The following is an 18,729-nucleotide window of genomic DNA, read 5'->3' on the forward strand; positions in this document are numbered from 1 at the left end:
CGGCCTCCAGGAACAGCGACAGGTTGGCCTGCACCTCGCCGCGGTTGGGGTTGGCTCTGTTCTTGGCCTGGCTCTGCAGCGTGGTGATCTGGTTCTTAAAGGCATGGTTCCACCTGCACGGGGAGAGGAGGAGCACCATCAGCACAGCCGTCAGCAGGGGACGGGGGGGGGGGGGGGGGCGGAGCCACTTACAGGTCTTGCTCCACCTTCTTGTCCAGAGCGTACTCCAGGTCGGTCACCAGCATCTTCTGGTACAGGTCCTGCAGCGCCTGGCGGGACGTCCACACCTCTGCTGCCCCGAGCTTAGAATCTAACGCACATCAGAGTTCAGAGAACATCTTCTGAACTACAGAGCATCTGTAGTGGAACAGAGTGCAGTGAGAGCATCTGGATGCTGGAGGTGATGGTGCATGACGGTGCATGACGGTGCATTATGGTGCATGACGGTGCATGACGGTGCATTATGGTGCATGACGGTGCATGACGGTGCATGACGGTGCATGATGGTGCATGACGGTGCGTGCTGGTACATGACGGTGCATGATGGTGCATGACGGTGCGTGCTGGTACATGACGGTGCATGATGGTGCATGACGGTGCGTGCTGGTACATGACGGTGCATGACGGTGCATGACGGTGCATGACGGTGCATGACAGTACATGATGGTGCATGATGGTGCATGACGGTGCATGCTGGTACATGACGGTGCATGACAGTACATGATGGTGCATGACGGTGCATGATGGTGCATGACGGTGCATGCTGGTACATGACGGTGCATGATGGTGCATGACAGTACATGATGGTGCATGACGGTGCATGATGGTGCATGACGGTGCATGATGGTGCATGACGGTGCATGCTGGTACATGACGGTGCATGATGGTGCATGACAGTACATGATGGTGCATGACGGTGCATGATGGTGCATGACGGTGCATGCTGGTACATGACGGTGCATGATGGTGCATGACGGTGCATGACAGTACATGACGGTGCATGATGGTGCATGACGGTGCATGATGGTGCGTGACGGTGCATGACGGTGCCTGACGGTGCCTGACAGTGCATGATGGTACATGATGGTACATGATGGTGCATGACGGTGCATGATGGTGCGTGACGGTGCATGACGGTGCCTGACGGTGCCTGACGGTGCGTGACAGTGCATGATGGTACATGATGGTACATGATGGTGCATGACGGTGCGTGACAGTGCATGACGGTACATGATGGTACATGATGGTGCATGACGGTGCATGACAGTACATGATGGTGCATGACGGTGCATGACGGTGCATGACGGTGCATGACAGTACATGATGGTGCATGACGGTGCATGATGGTGCATGACGGTGCATGCTGGTACATGACGGTGCATGACGGTGCATTATGGTACATGGTGGTGCATGATGGTACATGACGGTGCATGATGGTGCATGACGGTGCATTATGGTGCATGATGGTACATGATGGTGCATGGTGGTGCATGACAGTGCATGACGGTACATGACGGTGCATGGTGCATGATGGTGCATGATGGTACATGGTGGTGCATGATGGTACATGACGGTGCATGATGGTACATGATGGTACATTATGGTGCATTATGGTGCATGACGGTGCATGATGGTGCATGACGGTGCATTATGGTGCATGATGGTACATGATGGTGCATGGTGGTGCATGACGGTACATGACGGTGCATGGTGCATGATGGTGCATGATGGTACATGGTGGTGCATGATGGTACATGACGGTGCATGATGGTACATGATGGTACATTATGGTGCATGACGGTGCATTATGGTGCATGATGGTACATGATGGTGCATGGTGGTGCATGACAGTGCATGACGGTACATGACGGTGCATGGTGCATGATGGTGCATGATGGTACATGGTGGTGCATGATGGTACATGACGGTGCATGATGGTACATGATGGTACATTATGGTGCATTATGGTGCATGACGGTGCATGATGGTGCATGACGGTGCATTATGGTGCATGATGGTACATGATGGTGCATGGTGGTGCATGACGGTACATGACGGTGCATGGTGCATGATGGTGCATGATGGTACATGGTGGTGCATGATGGTACATGACGGTGCATGATGGTACATGATGGTACATTATGGTGCATTATGGTGCATGACGGTGCATTATGGTGCATGATGGTACATGATGGTGCATGGTGGTGCATGACAGTGCATGACGGTACATGACGGTGCATGGTGCATGATGGTGCATGATGGTGCCTACCTGTCATGTCAGCCTTGAGGGCCTCTGCCTGTCTGTTGGGTGTAAACAGAGAGGGGAGGTTAACACTTGAACCCTGAAGTAAGACGAGTGACGCTCAGCAGAGCTAGCAGCTAACAGCTAGCAGCTAACAGCTAGCCACACACACCTGACAGCGATGCTGCTGTCACCAACACATCCTCTGGCTCCTCTCATACCTGGACAGGAGACAAGCTGCTACCTCACATTCAGCTCAGAAACACATGGAGGAAGAGGCGGAGCTAAAGAAGTTATTGTGAGATATAAATATGATGCTATTATCATATTATTACGATGTTATTACGATGCTAATATGTGATGTTATTATGGTATTAACACGTTATAATATGATGTTAATATGATATTAATGTTATGTTATTGTGGTAATATGATGTTAATATGTGATGTTATTATGATGTTATTGAAATGTCAATATGTGATATGATGTGATCATGATGTGATTATGATGTTATTATTCAATTCAATTCAGTTTATTTGTATAGCCCAATTTCACAAATTAGTCTCGGAATGATGATCATGATGTTATTATGATGTGATCATGATGTGATCATGATGTTATTATGATGTGATCATGTTATTATGATGTGATCATGATGTTATTATGATGTGATCATGATGTGATCATGTTATCATGATGTGATCATGTTATTATGATGTTATTATGATGTGATCATGATGTTATTATGATGTGATCATGATGTTATTATGATGTGATCATGTTATTATGATGTGATCATGATGTTATTATGATGTGGTCATGTTATTATGATGTGATCATGATGTTATTATGATGTGATCATGATGTGATCATGTTATCATGATGTGATCATGTTATTATGATGTTATTATGATGTGATCATGATGTTATTATGATGTGATCATGTTATTATGATGTGATCATGATGTGATCATGATGTTATTATGATGTGATCATGATGTTATCATGATGTTATTATGATGTGGTCATGTTATTATGATGTGATCATGATGTGATCATGATGTGATCATGATGTTATTATGATGTGATCATGTTATTATGATGTGATCATGATGTTATTATGATGTGATCATGATGTGATCATGTTATTATGATGTGATCATGTTATTATGATGTGATCATGATGTTATTATGATGTGATCATGATGTGATCATGTTATTATGATGTGATCATGTTATTATGATGTGATCATGATGTTATTATGATGTGATCATATTATTATGATGTGATCATGATGTGATCATGATGTGATCATGATGTGATCATGATGTTATTATGATGTGATCATGATGTGATCATGATGTGATCATGATGTTATTATGATGTGATCATGTTATTATGATGTGATCATGATGTTATTATGATGTGGTCATGTTATTATGATGTGATCATGATGTGATCATGATGTGATTACGATGTGATCATGATGTGATCATGATGTGATCATGATGTTATTATGATGTGATCATGATGTGATCATGATGTGATCATGTTATTATGATGTGATCATGATGTGATTCAAGATTCAAGATTCAAGATGTTTTATTTGTCACATACACACACAGGGTGTGCAGTGAAATGAAAGTGGCAATGCTCAGCAGGAATGTGCAAGGGCAACAAGTACACACTATTTACAATAAAAAACAACACAATATTTACAGTAAGTGTGTGTGTGTGTGTGTGTGTGTGTGTGTGTGCCTAAGAGGGGCAGTTGTGTGGGTCTATGTGGGGGTCCTGGTGAGGTCGGAGTTCACAATCCTGATGGCCTGAGGAAAGAAACTCCGTCTCAGTCTCTCTGTTCTTGCAGCGTGACTACGGAGGCGCCTGCCTGACCGCAGCAGCTGAAACAGTCTGTTGTTGGGGTGGTGAGGATCCTTCATGATCCTGCCGGCTCTGGTTCTGCACCTCCTGGTGTACAAGTCCTGCAGGGTGGGAGTGTAGTTCCAATAGTGCGCTCAGCCGAACGCACTACTCTCTGCAGAGCCTTCCTGTCCTGAGCGGAGCAGTTGCCAAACCAGGCTGTGATGCTTCCTGTCAGGACGCCTCTACAGCTCCAGAGTAGAAGGACTGAAGGATCCTCTGGGAAACTTTAAATTTCCTCAGCTGCCTGAGGTGGTAGAGGCGCTGCCTTGCCTTTCTCACCAGAGTGTCTGTGTTCGTTGACCATGTCAGATCCTCGGTGATGTGGACTCCCAGGTATTTATACCCGTCAACCCTCTCCACAGTAGTCCCGTTAATCCCCAGTGGTGAGTACGTCCTCTGTTGTTGTACCCTCCTAAAGTCCACAATCAGCTCCTTAGTTTTGGTGACATTCATGATGAGGCTGTTGTCCTGGCACCAGAGTGACAGATCAGCAACTTCCTCCAGGTAGGCCTTCTCGTCGTTGTCGGAGATCAGGCCCACCACCACTGTGTCATCCGCAAACTTGATGATGGTGTTGAGCTGAACCTGGCCACACAGTCATGTGTGTACAGGGAGTACAGTAGGGGCTGAGGACGCAACCCTGGGGATCCTGTGTTCAGGGTGAGGGATTTGGAGGTGTCTGCCCACCCTGACCACCTGTGGCCTGGCGGTCAGGAAGTCCAGGATCCAAGCACACAGGGGTGTTCAGTCCCAGCTCAATCAGCTTGCCGGCCAGTCTGGAGGGACTATGGTGTTGAAAGCTGAACTATAATCAATGAACAGCAGTCTCACATAGCCCCCTCTGGCTGTCCAGATGAGAGAGTGTGGTGCAGTACCTGGGAGACAGCATCATCCGTGGATCTGTTTGGGCGATAAGCAAACTGCAGCGGGTCCATGGAGGAAGGGAGGAAGGCGCAGATGTAGTCCTTTATCAGCCTCTCAGCATTTCATGACCACCGAGGTGAGGGCCACCGGTCGGTAGTCATTCATACATGCTGGAGAAGCATTCTTGGGCACAGGGACAATAGTGGATCTCTTGAAGCAGGCGGGGACCACGGACTCAGCCAGGAGAGGTTGAATATTGTGGTGAACACTGGAGCTAGCTGGTTAGCACAGGTCTTCAGTACTCGCCCAGATATGCCATCTGGACCTGCAGCTTTCCTGGTGTTCACCCTCAACAGAGCCCTCCTCACACTGTGCTCGGTCACAGAGAGTGTGTGTTCATCCCCAGCGGTAGAACTCACCTCGGCCACGCTTAACGGTGTTGTTGTTAGGCGAGCTAGCGCTGTTGTTGCTAGCCTCAAACCGTGCATAAAATGAGTTCAGGTCGACCGCTAGGGATGCGTCGGCACTCACCATTGCGCGGGGTCTGCTCTGGTAGTCTGTGATAGTCCGTAGCCCCTGCCATAGGCGCCTGGTGTCGCGCTGCTCCATCTGTGATTCCACTCTGTCTCGGTACTTCCTCTTGGCTTCCTTCACCGCCCTCCTCAGTCCATAGACCGCTGCCTTGTACTCGTCCATGTTGCCGGATACAAGACCGGAGTTATAGGCAGCAGTACGGGCGTTCACAGCTTCACGGATGGATCTATCAACCCACGGCTTGATCACGGCTTGATCATGATGTTATTATGATGTGATCATGTTATTATGATGTGATCATGATGTGATCATGTTATTATGATGTGATCATGTTATTATGATGTGATCATGATGTTATTATGATGTGATCATATTATTATGATGTGATCATGTGATCATGATGTTATTATTTCAAGTTTCAAGTTTCAAGTTTTTATTGTCACATCCCCTTTTATACAAGTATAATCGGTTTGTGAAATTCTTATGTGCAAAACACCCGACAGCAGTAGCAGACTAAAAAAAGAATAAGAATGAGAATAAACTATACAATATCCACACAAAAAAGAAGAAAGTATTAACAATATATGTATATAAAACAATGTAATAGAATATACATCATGACAATATATATATATAAAACAATGTAATAAAATATACACTTTTTTGAGACAATATATATATATATATGTATATACATACAATATATATATACAATATATATATATATAAACAATGTAATAAAATATACACCATGGCCATAGATATTCACAGAATATGTTCTGGTGTGTAGTGTTAATGAGGGTCTCAGTCCTTGTTCAGCAGCCTGATGGCCTGACTGAAGAAGCTGTCCCTCAGTCTGTTTGTGCGGCACTTGATACTGCGGTATCGCCTGCCTGACGGTAGAAGGGTGAACAGTTTGTGGCCGGGGTGGTTATCGTCTTTCATCATCCGTTTGGCCCTGGCCACGCACCGCTTGGTGTATATGTCCAGGATGGAGGGAAGCTCACCTCCAACGATGTACTGTGCCGACCGCACCACCCTCTGTAGTGCCCTACGCTCCAGGGCGGTGCAGTTCCCGTACCAGACGGTGATGCAACCTGTCAGAACACTCTCGATGGTACTGGTGTAGAATGTTCTGAGGATGCGGGGGGCCATGTTATGATGTGATCATGATGTGATCATGATGTTATTATGATGTGATCATGATGTGATCATGATGTGATCATGTTATTATGATGTGATCATGATGTTATTATGATGTGATCATGATGTGATCATGATGTTATTATGATGTGATCATGATGTGATCATGATGTGATCATGTTATTATGATGTGATCATGATGTTATTATGATGTGATCATGATGTGATCATGTGATTATGATGTGATCATGATGTGATCATGTTATTATGATGTGATCATGATGTGATCATGATGTTATTATGATGTGATCATGATGTTATCATGATGTGATCATGATGTGATTATGATGTTATTATGATGTGATCATGATGTTATTATGATGTGATCATGATGTGATCATGATGTTATTATGATGTGATCATGATGTGATCATGTTATTATGATGTGATCATGGTGTTATTATGATGTGATCATGATGTGATCATGATGTTATCATGATGTGATCATGATGTTATTATGATGTGATCATGTTATTATGATGTGATCATGATGTTATTATGATGTGATTACGATGTGATCATGATGTGATCATGATGTTATCATGATGTGATTACGATGTGATGATGATGTGATCATGATGTTATTATGATGTGATCATGATGTGATCATGATGTTATCATGATGTGATCATGTTATTATGATGTGATCATGTTATTATGATGTGATCATGATGTTATTATGATGTTATTATGATGTGATCATGTTATTATGATGTGATCATGTTATTATGATGTGATCATGATGTGATCATGATGTGATCATGATGTGATCATGATGTTATTATGATGTGATTATGATGTGATCATGATGTTATTATGATGTGATCATGTTATTATGATGTGATCATGATGTTATTATGATGTTATTATGATGTGATCATGATGTTATCATGATGTGATCATGATGTTATTATGATGTGATCATGTTATTATGATGTGATCATGATGTGATCATGATGTTATTATGATGTGATCATGTTATTATGATGTGATCATGATGTGATCATGATGTTATTATGATGTGATCATGTTATTATGATGTGATCATGATGTGATCATGATGTTATTATGATGTGATCATGTGATCATGATGTGATCATGATGTGATCGTGATGTGATCATGTTATTATGATGTGATCATGATGTTATTTTGATGTGATCATGATGTGATCATGATGTTATCATGATGTGATCATGATGTTATTATGATGTGATCATGTTATTATGATGTGATCATGATGTTATTATGATGTGATCATGTTATTATGATGTGATCATGTTATTATGATGTGATCATGTGATCATGATGTGATCATGTTATTATGATGTGATCATGTTATCATGATGTGATCATGATGTGATCATGTTATTATGATGTGATCATGTTATTATGATGTGATCATGATGTTATTATGATGTTATTATGATGTGATCATGTTATTATGATGTGATCATGTGATCATGATGTGATCATGTTATTATGATGTGATCATGTGATCATGATGTGATCATGTTATTATGATGTGATCATGTGATCATGATGTGATCATGATGTGATCATGATGTTATTATGATGTGATCATGTTATTATGTGATCATGATGTTATCATGATGTTATTATGATGTGATCATGTTATTATGATGTGATCATGTTATTATGATGTGATCATGATGTTATTATGATGTGATCATGATGTTATTATGATGTGATCATGTTATTATGATGTGATCATGATGTTATTATGATGTGATCATGTTATTATGTGATCATGTTATTATGATGTGATCATGTTATTATGATGTGATCATGATGTTATTATGATGTGATCATGTTATTATGTGATCATGATGTTATTATGATGTGATCATGTTATTATGTGATCATGATGTGATCATGATGTTATTATGATGTGATCATGTTATTATGTGATCATGATGTGATCATGATGTTATTATGATGTGATCATGTTTTTATGTGATCATGATGTGATCATGATGTTATTATGATGTGATCATGTTATTATGTGATCATGATGTGATCATGATGTGAATAACACCGCCGCTCGTCCGGCTCGGGATCCCGTCAGCCTCCGAGCGGCGAGCAGAGCCCGCAGAGCCGCCGGACGCGCGGTGCCGTCAAACGGCCCGTGACACCCCGCTGACCGCCTTACAACCGGTTTGTTGACGCATTGTGGCTAACTGAGCTAACAGAGCTAACGGAGCTAACAGAGCTAACGGAGCTAATGGAGCTAACCAAGCTAATCGCAGCGCGAGCTAGCACAAACAAAACAACACACCTGTCGGGCGGCTGAGCCGCGTGAAAAGACCCGTTCCCCCGTCACACCTGTGAGCCGCCGCGTGGACACCGGCCGCGTGGACAGCGCGCGTGGGGACTTACCGGAGGTACGTGGCGCAGAGGTTCATCCTGATCCGGATCGCCGGTCTCTCAGACGACGACTGGTCCAGAAGCTAACGCTCCTACCGCCGCCATGTTGTTCCTGTCTGACCCACACAGGAGGGGGGGGGGGAACTTAGTCATCTTTTAGTAATTGGGAAATAAAGAGTCAAAAATATTAACTCAGTAAAAAAGGTTAACAATATATATATTATTCATACACACGCAGTAATAATAATAAATAAATAAATATTTATTATTTTTTTGACAATAAATATTTTATTTTTTGATTTATTGTTATTTATTTTTATTACTTTATATTTTTCTTTATTTATATTTGATTCCTTATTCATAAATTATTCATTATTAATATATTATTCTTTTTCCATATAGTATTCTTTGATTATATATTATTATATTTATTTATTCTTTAAATATATTGTTCTTTCTTTCCTTTTTAATATATTATTCTTTCTTAATATGTAATTCTCTATTTATTTATTATTCTTTCTTCATATATTTGTATTCATATATTTTTCTTTCTACTATGTTTAGAGTATTATGCATAAGGAAATATTTTAACTTTTAACATGCATTATTTTATTAAACGCTAAATGTTTATTACCAAACATCTGATGTGAGTTTGTAAAATATGATGTTTTATTAACAATATTATGTAAATATGCGACAATGACGCAGGGAGGACCAGCGTTGCGATGACGTAGGAGTGACGCGGCTTCCTGCCGCATCTCTCTCGCCCCCTCTCTCTCTCTCTCTCTCTCTCTCTCTCCCCTCTCTCTCTCTCCCTCCCCCTCTCGCTCTCTCTCTCTCCTTACCCCTCCCCCCTCTCTCTCTTTCTCTCTCTCTCTACCTCTCTCTCTCTCCCTCCCCCCTCTCGCTCTCTCCTTACCCCTCCCCTCTTTATCTTTCTCCTTACCCTCCCCTCTCTCTCTCTCCCTCTCTCCTTACCCCCCACCTCTCTCTCTCTCTCTCTCTCTCTCTCCTTACCCTCTCTCTCTCTCTCTCTCTCTGCGGTGTCCGCCTGCTATACAAAACAAGCCCGACCCCGGAACACAGAACCCTCACGCGGACCGGGACCGGACCGGACCTGGGGGGACAGGAAGCACCATGAGCGACACCATCAAGACCCACGTGATCCTGCTGTCCTGCGGCAGCTTCAACCCCGTCACCAAGGGACACCTGCACATGTTCGGTGAGCGGGGCGGCGACGCGTGCGCGTGTGTCCGTGCGTGTGTGTCCGTGTGTGTATGTCCGTGTGTGTGTGTGTGTCCGTGTGTGTGTGTCCGTGTGTGTGTGTCCATGTGTGTGTATGTGTGTGTGTGTGTGTGTGTGTCCGTATTTGTGTGTGTGTGTGTGTGGCTCTAAATATGGCCGAGGGTGGTGCGGCGGGTCTGGTCGCTGTCCAGCAGGGTGGTGCTGAACGGGACCAACGGGACCCGGATGTTGCTGAACGGTAATATGGGTCCTGAACGGGACTAGGGGGACCTGAACGGGACTAGGGGGACCTGAACGGGACTAGGGGACCTGAACGGGACTAGGGGGACCTGAACGGGACTAGGGGACCTGAACGGGACTAGGGGGACCTGAACGGGACTAGGGGGACCTGAACGGGACTAGGGGGTCCTGAATGGGACTAGGGGACCTGAACGGGACTAGGGGGACCTGAACGGGACTAGGGGATCTGAACGGGACTAGGGGGACCTGAACGGGACTAGGGGACCTGAACGGGACTAGGGGGTCCTGAACGGGACTAGGGGGACCTGAACGGGACTAGGGGGTCCTGAACGGGACTAGGGGGACCTGAACGGGACTAGGGGACCTGAACGGGACTAGGGGGACCTGAACGGGACTAGGGGACCTGAACGGGACTAGGGGGACCTGAACGGGACTAGGGGACCTGAACGGGACTAGGGGGACCTGAACGGGACTAGGGGACCTGAACGGGACTAGGGGGACCTGATCGGGACTAGGGGGACCTGAACGGGACTAGGGGGTCCTGAACGGGACTAGGGGACCTGAATGAAGACTGTGGACCCGGCTCAAGGAGGGCGTAGAACCCGGAGGCCCCTCAGAAACAAGCCTCGACCCAGCACAGTGCCTTGCTCAGCGGCTGCTTCCTGCGTCATGAGACACACATGAATTATTCAGGTTCTGGGGCTGCAATGTGTTGTGATTAATGAGTATTATGGGATGTACTATGACATCACTTTAGTCAGGGAGTACAGTATACATAGTACATAGTATAGTACACAGTACAGTACACATTGTATACAGTACAGTACACATGGTACACAGTACAGTACACATAGTACACATAGTATTGTCTCAATAGAGCATCATATAGAGCGTATTCACGTGACGTCACCATCTCAATCGCGCCATCTTGGGGTCCACTTATTAAAGGTCAGGAGAAGTTGACCTCCTATCGTGTCCTCTGTTTGATTCTGCGAGAGCCCAGCAACCTCATGTCCTTCTGCATTACCAAAGAAAGATTTCAGCGGCTGGAATTGAATATTCGCAACGCTTTTTTACCTGATTTTACTCGCTCAACACTTTGTGGTTAACTCGCTAGTGACCAGCACAGAGCCCGGTCACATTCCTGTCAAACAGTTTTCATTTCCGCTATCGACCATGGGACATCAACTATTTCTGCGTTATACTTGTTGTGGAAATACCACACATGTGGGAACATCAAGCGCCCCGTGTCTGGGTTCATATATGATCCGTAGTCACAGCTCCGCCTCCAGGACGAGTGTCTGATGAAGCCGCTTCCAGCTCCTTCAGGACCAGCAGTGACTGGTGGCCGTGCTGATGCTGTTCCCATGGAGACAGTGTTTTATTTGAAATGAATCAATTCAATTCAATTCAATTCAGTTTATTTGTATAGCCCAATTTCACAAATTACAAATTTGTCTCGGAGTGCTTTACAATCTGTACACAGAGACATCCCTGCCCCAAAACCTCACATCGGACCAGGAAAAACTCCCAAATAACCCTTCAGGGGGGAAAAAAAGGGAAGAAACCTGCAGGAGAGCAACAGAGGAGGATCCCTCTCCAGGATGGACAGAACAATAGATGTCATGTGTACAGAAGGACAGATTTAGAGTTTAAATACATTCAATGAATATGACAGAGTGTATGAATAGTTCATAGTAGGCATATTCCACGATGGAGACCTCCACGATCCATCAGGCAGATGGCGGTGGGGAGGAGGAGTGGGCGGAGTCTCAACAGGACAGTGGCGTAGTCATGAGCAGGAATTCCACGCACAGAGTAAATCACAGAGTAAAGGCAGACATCGCCCGACGGAGTTGCCATGTTCATGGCTTCCTCCCAAGTTTCCATCCACAGTTCCTTTTGCGCAAGTGAAACATTGATTTTCGCCCGGCGAAAAAGCAAAAAGAGATTATTGACGAGAGTCAATGGAAACGTGCCCACAACCCGATGCGTCAACAGAAACACGTGAGAACAGTCGTAACGCTCAGACGCCGAGTGAAGCCGGAGGAGAGGACAAGTTAAAGTAATAGCCTCTTGTTGAGCTGATAAACCCATATTCTGAATCATTAGTCCCACATCCAACAATGAGGCACAGAACCATCACAAGGCACGCCGCTTTGAACTGACATGGCGTCTCCTTCAGGATATGATGGTCATTTCTAAAGAAGAGCGGCATCAAACAAAGCAAGACAATGCCGTGGAGGGACCCCAACATGGCCGCCGAAGGTTGTTGTGGTCACGTGAGTGAATACGCTCTATAGGAACCAGATCAATAGAAGTCTGAGGCAGCTCAGCCAATCAGAGAGCTCCATCCTCAAAGATATCAACTCACTGACTAACTGATTGATTGACAGGTGAACGTCACCGACCAATCACAGGCCGGCAGTGTCGTCCAATCAGCAGGAGGGGGAGGGTCCAACTCCTGAGAGTATTACTATTATTATAACTGTTACGCTCTCCGAGAGCTCCAGGAGTGAACCCACAATACTGAACACTATAGCGAGGAGACAGAACTTATGAAGGGAAACCGGTTTATTTCTCCAAAAACCCGTTATACTGACGCCAGGGGAACTACTAATCCACAAAGTCCCGGACCAGCAGCGAGTCTCCTCCGAGGTGGAAGTGGAGGACCGAAGCCGGGGATCCAGAGCTGACTAGAGCTAGCAGGCGAAGACAGGTGTGCGTGAAGCACGGAGGAGAGGAGGAGCGGAGGTCCGATGCCGGGGTTCCAGAGCTGGCGTGAGCTGGTAGGCTGGGGCAGGTGTGCGTGGAAGCACGGAGGAACCCAGACGGAGGAATGGTGGCTGGACGCTGCAGGCGGAGGAGCAGGCAGGGGGGTACTGGACAGAGATACTGAGAGTACAAGGTACTGCTAACTACGTTTTACCGAGTCGATCTACCAGCGTGGTGAAACGACGAACTGGTAAATACTGGATGAAGGAACCGGGTATATATGCAGGTGGAGGTGAGTAGTAATCAGGAGGATGAGCAGCAGCTGAGGAGGAGAGTTGGTGGGAATCAGAAGTGGGTCAGCCACGCCCAGCCCGGAAGACAGATAGACAACAACCACAAAACAAAGGGGACCAGAAGGAGAGCGCACTGCAAATCCTCACAATAACGATACATTAATGTGAGGAATAGTATCGTTATTATTCATCTTACTTCTGTTATGAATAATAACCTATTATTATTCTCAATACATAGTATCATTATTATAATCATCATTATTATAATCGTTGTTGTTGTTGTTATCATTATCCGTATCATTGTTATTTTTTTATCTTTATTAATATCATTTGTATAATTCATAATGATTATTATGATTTTTATTGGTATTATAAGCTGGAGGTTAGTGTTCCTGTTATTCTGTCCACCCTTCTGATTGGCCGTCACCTCTGAAGTGGACGTTTGAAGCCGTGTTTCCATGGTGACCTACTTCACCAGTAGCTCCTCCCCCTTCGTGTGTCACATGCGAACTTTCTTCCTCTCCTTCTTCTTCTTCCTCTCCTTCTGCTTCTCCTCCTCCTCCTCCTCCTCCTCCTAACCTTCATGTTCTTCTCCCTCCTTACAGAGAAAGCCAGAGAACATCTGCACCAATCAGGACGCTTCATCGTGATTGGAGGAATCATCTCTCCGGTTCACGACTCCTACCGGAAACCTGTGAGTCCTAAGGATGAAGAGCACCCTCCTCTTCATCATGTCTGAAAAACAGGATGAAGAGCACCTTCCTCTTCATCATGTCTGAAGAACAGGATATAGAGCACCCTCCTCTTCGTCATGTCTGAAGTACATGATGAAGAGCACCTTCCTCTTCATCATGTCTGAAGAACAGGATGTAGAGCACCCTCCTCTTCATCATGTCTGAAGAACAGGATGAGTACTTGTAGTACACTACAAGTACTCATCCACATGTTAACTCTATAACTATATAGCTCTATAACTATATAGCTCTATAACTATATAATTATAACTATATAGCTCTATAACTCTAACTATATAGCTCTATAACTCTATAACTATATAGCTCTATAACTCTATAACTATATAGCTCTATAACTCTATAACTATATAGCTCTATAACTATATAACTATAACTATATAGCTCTATAACTATATAGCTCTATAACTATATAGCTCTATAACTATATAACTATATAACTCTATAACTATATAGCTCTATAACTATATAACTATAACTATATAGCTCTATAACTATATAACTCTATAACTATATAGCTCTATAACTATATAACTATAACTATATAGCTCTATAACTATATAACTCTATAACTATATAGCTCTATAACTATATAGCTCTATAACTATATAGCTCTATAACTATATAACTATAACTCTATAACTATATAGCTCTATAACTATATAACTCTTTAACTATATAACTCTAACTATATAGCTCTATAACTATATCGCTCTATAACTATATAACTTTTTAACTATATAACTCTATAACTATATAGCTCTATAACTATATAACTCTATAACTATATAGCTCTATAACTATATAACTATATAGCTCTATAACTATATAGCTCTATAACTATATAACTCTATAACTATATAGCTCTATAACTCTATAACTATATAGCTCTAACTATATAGCTCTATAACTATATAGCTCTATAACTATATAACTATAACTCTATAACTATATAGCTCTATAACTATATAACTCTTTAACTATATAACTCTATAACTATATAGCTCTATAACTATATAACTTTTTAACTATATAACTCTATAACTATATAGCTCTATAACTATATAACTTTAACTATATAGCTCTATTACTATATAACTCTATAGCTCTATAACTATATAGCTCTATAACTATATAACTCTTTAACTATATGTAGCACCCCAACACTTTGAATTAGAAAGATGGGGTGGTTGGGTTCATGTCTCCATTATTATTGAGCATGATTTTAGTGATCAATTGGATCGACCATATAGGAAATTACCAAACTGACCCCAGATGACCGCTTTTAGTGAACACCCTTTGTTTACTGATATAAATGATATATCCAATAATACAATCAAAACAAACAAAACAATCAAACTAAGAAACCGAATTTCTCCAAACAAATTGATAACATTGATGATGATAGTGATGAATCACTTAATTTACCCCCCCCATTGGGCCCACATACACGCTCACACACACTCACGCTCCCCAACACGTGGCAGGCCTGTTGCAGCTCTTTCCTTCCAGCGCCGTCCTTCTTTCGGTAGCAGTGTCTTTCCGCCGCCGTGTCTATCCGTAGCAGTGTCTTTCGGAAGCAGTGTCTTTCTGTCGCTGTGTCTTTCTGTCGCAGTGTCTTTCGGTAGCAGTGTCTTTCGGTAGCAGTGTCTTTCTGTAGCAGTGTCTTTCTGTCGCGGTGTCTTTCTGTAGCAGTGTCTTCCGGGAGCAGTGTCTTTCTGCAGCCGTGTCTTTCGGTAGCAGTGTCTTTCTGTAGCAGTGTCTTTCTGTCGCGGTGTCTTTCTGTCGCAGTGTCTTCCGGGAGCAGTGTCTTTCTGTCGCTGTGTCTTTCTGTCGCAGTGTCTTTCTGTCGCAGTGTCTTTCTGTAGCAGTGTCTTTCTGTAGCAGTGTCTTTCTGTCGCGGTGTCTTTCTGTAGCAGTGTCTTTCTGTCGCGGTGTCTTTCTGTAGCAGTGTCTTCCGGGAGCAGTGTCTTTCTGTCGCAGTGTCTTTCTGCAGCCGTGTCTTTCTGTAGCAGTGTCTTTCTGTCGCTGTGTCTTTCTGTCGCAGTGTCTTCCGGGAGCAGTGTCTTTCTGTAGCAGTGTCTTTCTGTCGCAGTGTCTTTCTGTCGCAGTGTCTTTCTGTAGCAGTGTCTTCCGGGAGCAGTGTCTTTCTGTAGCAGTGTCTTTCTGTCGCGGTGTCTTTCTGTAGCAGTGTCTTCCGGGAGCAGTGTCTTTCCGTAGCAGTGTCTTTCTGTCGCTGTGTCTTTCTGTAGCAGTGTCTTCCGGGAGCAGTGTCTTTCTGTAGCAGTGTCTTTCTGTCGCAGTGTCTTTCTGTAGCAGTGTCTTCCGGGAGCAGTGTCTTTCTGTCGCTGTGTCTTTCTGTAGCAGTGTCTTCCGGGAGCAGTGTCTTTCCGTAGCAGTGTCTTTCTGTCGCTGTGTCTTTCTGTAGCAGTGTCTTCCGGGAGCAGTGTCTTTCTGTCGCTGTGTCTTTCTGTAGCAGTGTCTTCCGGGAGCAGTGTCTTTCTGTAGCAGTGTCTTTCTGTCGCAGTGTCTTTCTGTAGCAGTGTCTTTCTGTCGCAGTGTCTTTCTGTAGCAGTGTCTTCCGGGAGCAGTGTCTTTCCGTAGCAGTGTCTTTCTGTCGCTGTGTCTTTCTGTAGCAGTGTCTTTCTGTCGCGGTGTCTTTCTGTAGCAGTGTCTTCCGGGAGCAGTGTCTTTTTGTAGCAGTGTCTTTCTGTCGCAGTGTCTTTCGGGAGCAGTGTCTTCCTGCAGCAGTACGCACCTTCACACTTCATTCACCCATCATCTCTCATCTCTCCCACTCTCTCCTTTCACCTTTTAACTTCTAAACCCCGCCCCCACCAGGTGAGACCAATTGACACCTGTGTGCCCAATCAATCAATCAAGACAAGATATATATTGATCTTTGTGGCTTATTTATATTCTTATTTGTATTTCCCCCCAGGGCTACATGTATAACTCTATAACTATATAGCTCTATAACTATATAACTCTTTAACTATATAGCTCTATAACTATATAACTCTATAACTCTATAACTCTATAACTATATAACTCTATAACTATATAGCTCTATAACTATATAACTCTATAACTATATAGCTCTATAACTATATAACTCTATAACTATATAGCTCTATAACTATATAACTCTATAACTATATAACTCTATAACTATATAACTCTATAACTATATAACTCTATAACTATATAGCTATATAACTATATAACTCTATAACTATATAGCTCTATAACTATATAACTCTTTAACTATATAACTCTATAACTCTTTAACTATATAGCTCTATAACTATATAACTCTATAACTATCTAGCTCTATAACTATATAGCTCTATAACTATATAGCTCTATAACTATATAACTCTATAACTATATAACTCTATAACTATATAACTCTTTAATTATATAGCTCTATAACTATATAGCTCTATAACTATATAACTCTATAACTATATAACTCTATAACTATATAGCTCTATAACTCTATAACTATATAGCTCTATAACTATATAACTCTTTAACTATATAACTCTATAACTATATAACTCTTTAACTATATAGCTCTATAACTCTATAACTATATAACTCTATAACTATATAGCTCTATAACTCTATAACTATATTACTCTATAACTATATAGCTCTATAACTATATAACTCTTTAACTATATAACTCTATAACTATATAGCTCTATAACTATATAACTCTTTAACTATATAGCTCTATAACTATATAGCTCTATAACTATATAACTCTATAACTATATAGCTCTATAACTATATAACTCTTTAACTATATAACTCTATAACTATATAACTCTTTAACTATATAGCTCTATAACTATATAACTCTATAACTATATAGCTCTATAACTCTATAACTATATAGCTCTATAACTATATAACTAACTCTATAACTATATAGCTCTATAACTCTATAACTATATAACTCTATAACTATATAGCTCTATAACTCTATAACTATATAACTCTATAACTATATAGCTCTAACTATATAACTCTTTAACTATATAGCACTATAACTCTATAACTATATAGCTCTATAACTCTATAACTCTATAACTATATTACTCTATAACTATATAGCTCTATAACTATATAGCTCTATAACTCTATAACTATATTACTCTATAACTATATAGCTCTATAACTATATAACTCTATAACTATATAGCTCTATAACTATATAACTCTATAACTATATAGCTCTATAACTATATAACTCTATAACTATATAGCTCTATAACTATATAACTCTATAACTATATAACTCTATAACTATATAGCTATA

The 18,729-nt window shown here is 42.4% G+C and overlaps 2 protein-coding genes across 2 annotated transcripts in view; one reads left to right on the top strand and one right to left on the bottom strand.

The window, feature by feature from the left end:
- smg7 (SMG7 nonsense mediated mRNA decay factor) overlaps positions 1–9,300 on the bottom strand; it is a 25,763-nt gene extending 16,463 nt beyond the window's left edge. The window contains exons 1-4 of the mRNA XM_056410594.1: positions 9,167–9,300; positions 2,270–2,301; positions 193–310; positions 1–113 (exon numbers count right to left, since the gene is read on the bottom strand). The exon at positions 1–113 is cut by the window's left edge and continues 20 nt beyond it. Coding sequence (XP_056266569.1) covers positions 1–113; positions 193–310; positions 2,270–2,301; positions 9,167–9,192 — 289 coding nt within the window. The 5' untranslated portion in view covers positions 9,193–9,300. The remainder of the gene's footprint in view (positions 114–192; positions 311–2,269; positions 2,302–9,166) is intronic.
- Positions 9,301–10,194: 894 nt separating this feature from the next.
- The window catches only part of nmnat2 (nicotinamide nucleotide adenylyltransferase 2), a 28,251-nt gene continuing 19,716 nt past the window's right edge, over positions 10,195–18,729 (top strand). Inside the window, exons 1-2 of the mRNA XM_056410569.1 lie at positions 10,195–10,376; positions 14,253–14,341. Of these exons, the coding sequence (XP_056266544.1) occupies positions 10,292–10,376; positions 14,253–14,341 (174 nt within the window). The 5' untranslated portion in view covers positions 10,195–10,291. The remainder of the gene's footprint in view (positions 10,377–14,252; positions 14,342–18,729) is intronic.

This window comes from Pseudoliparis swirei, unplaced genomic scaffold (assembly GCF_029220125.1).
Source record: "Pseudoliparis swirei isolate HS2019 ecotype Mariana Trench unplaced genomic scaffold, NWPU_hadal_v1 hadal_25, whole genome shotgun sequence".
NCBI classification, from domain to species: Eukaryota; Metazoa; Chordata; class Actinopteri; order Perciformes; family Liparidae; genus Pseudoliparis; species Pseudoliparis swirei.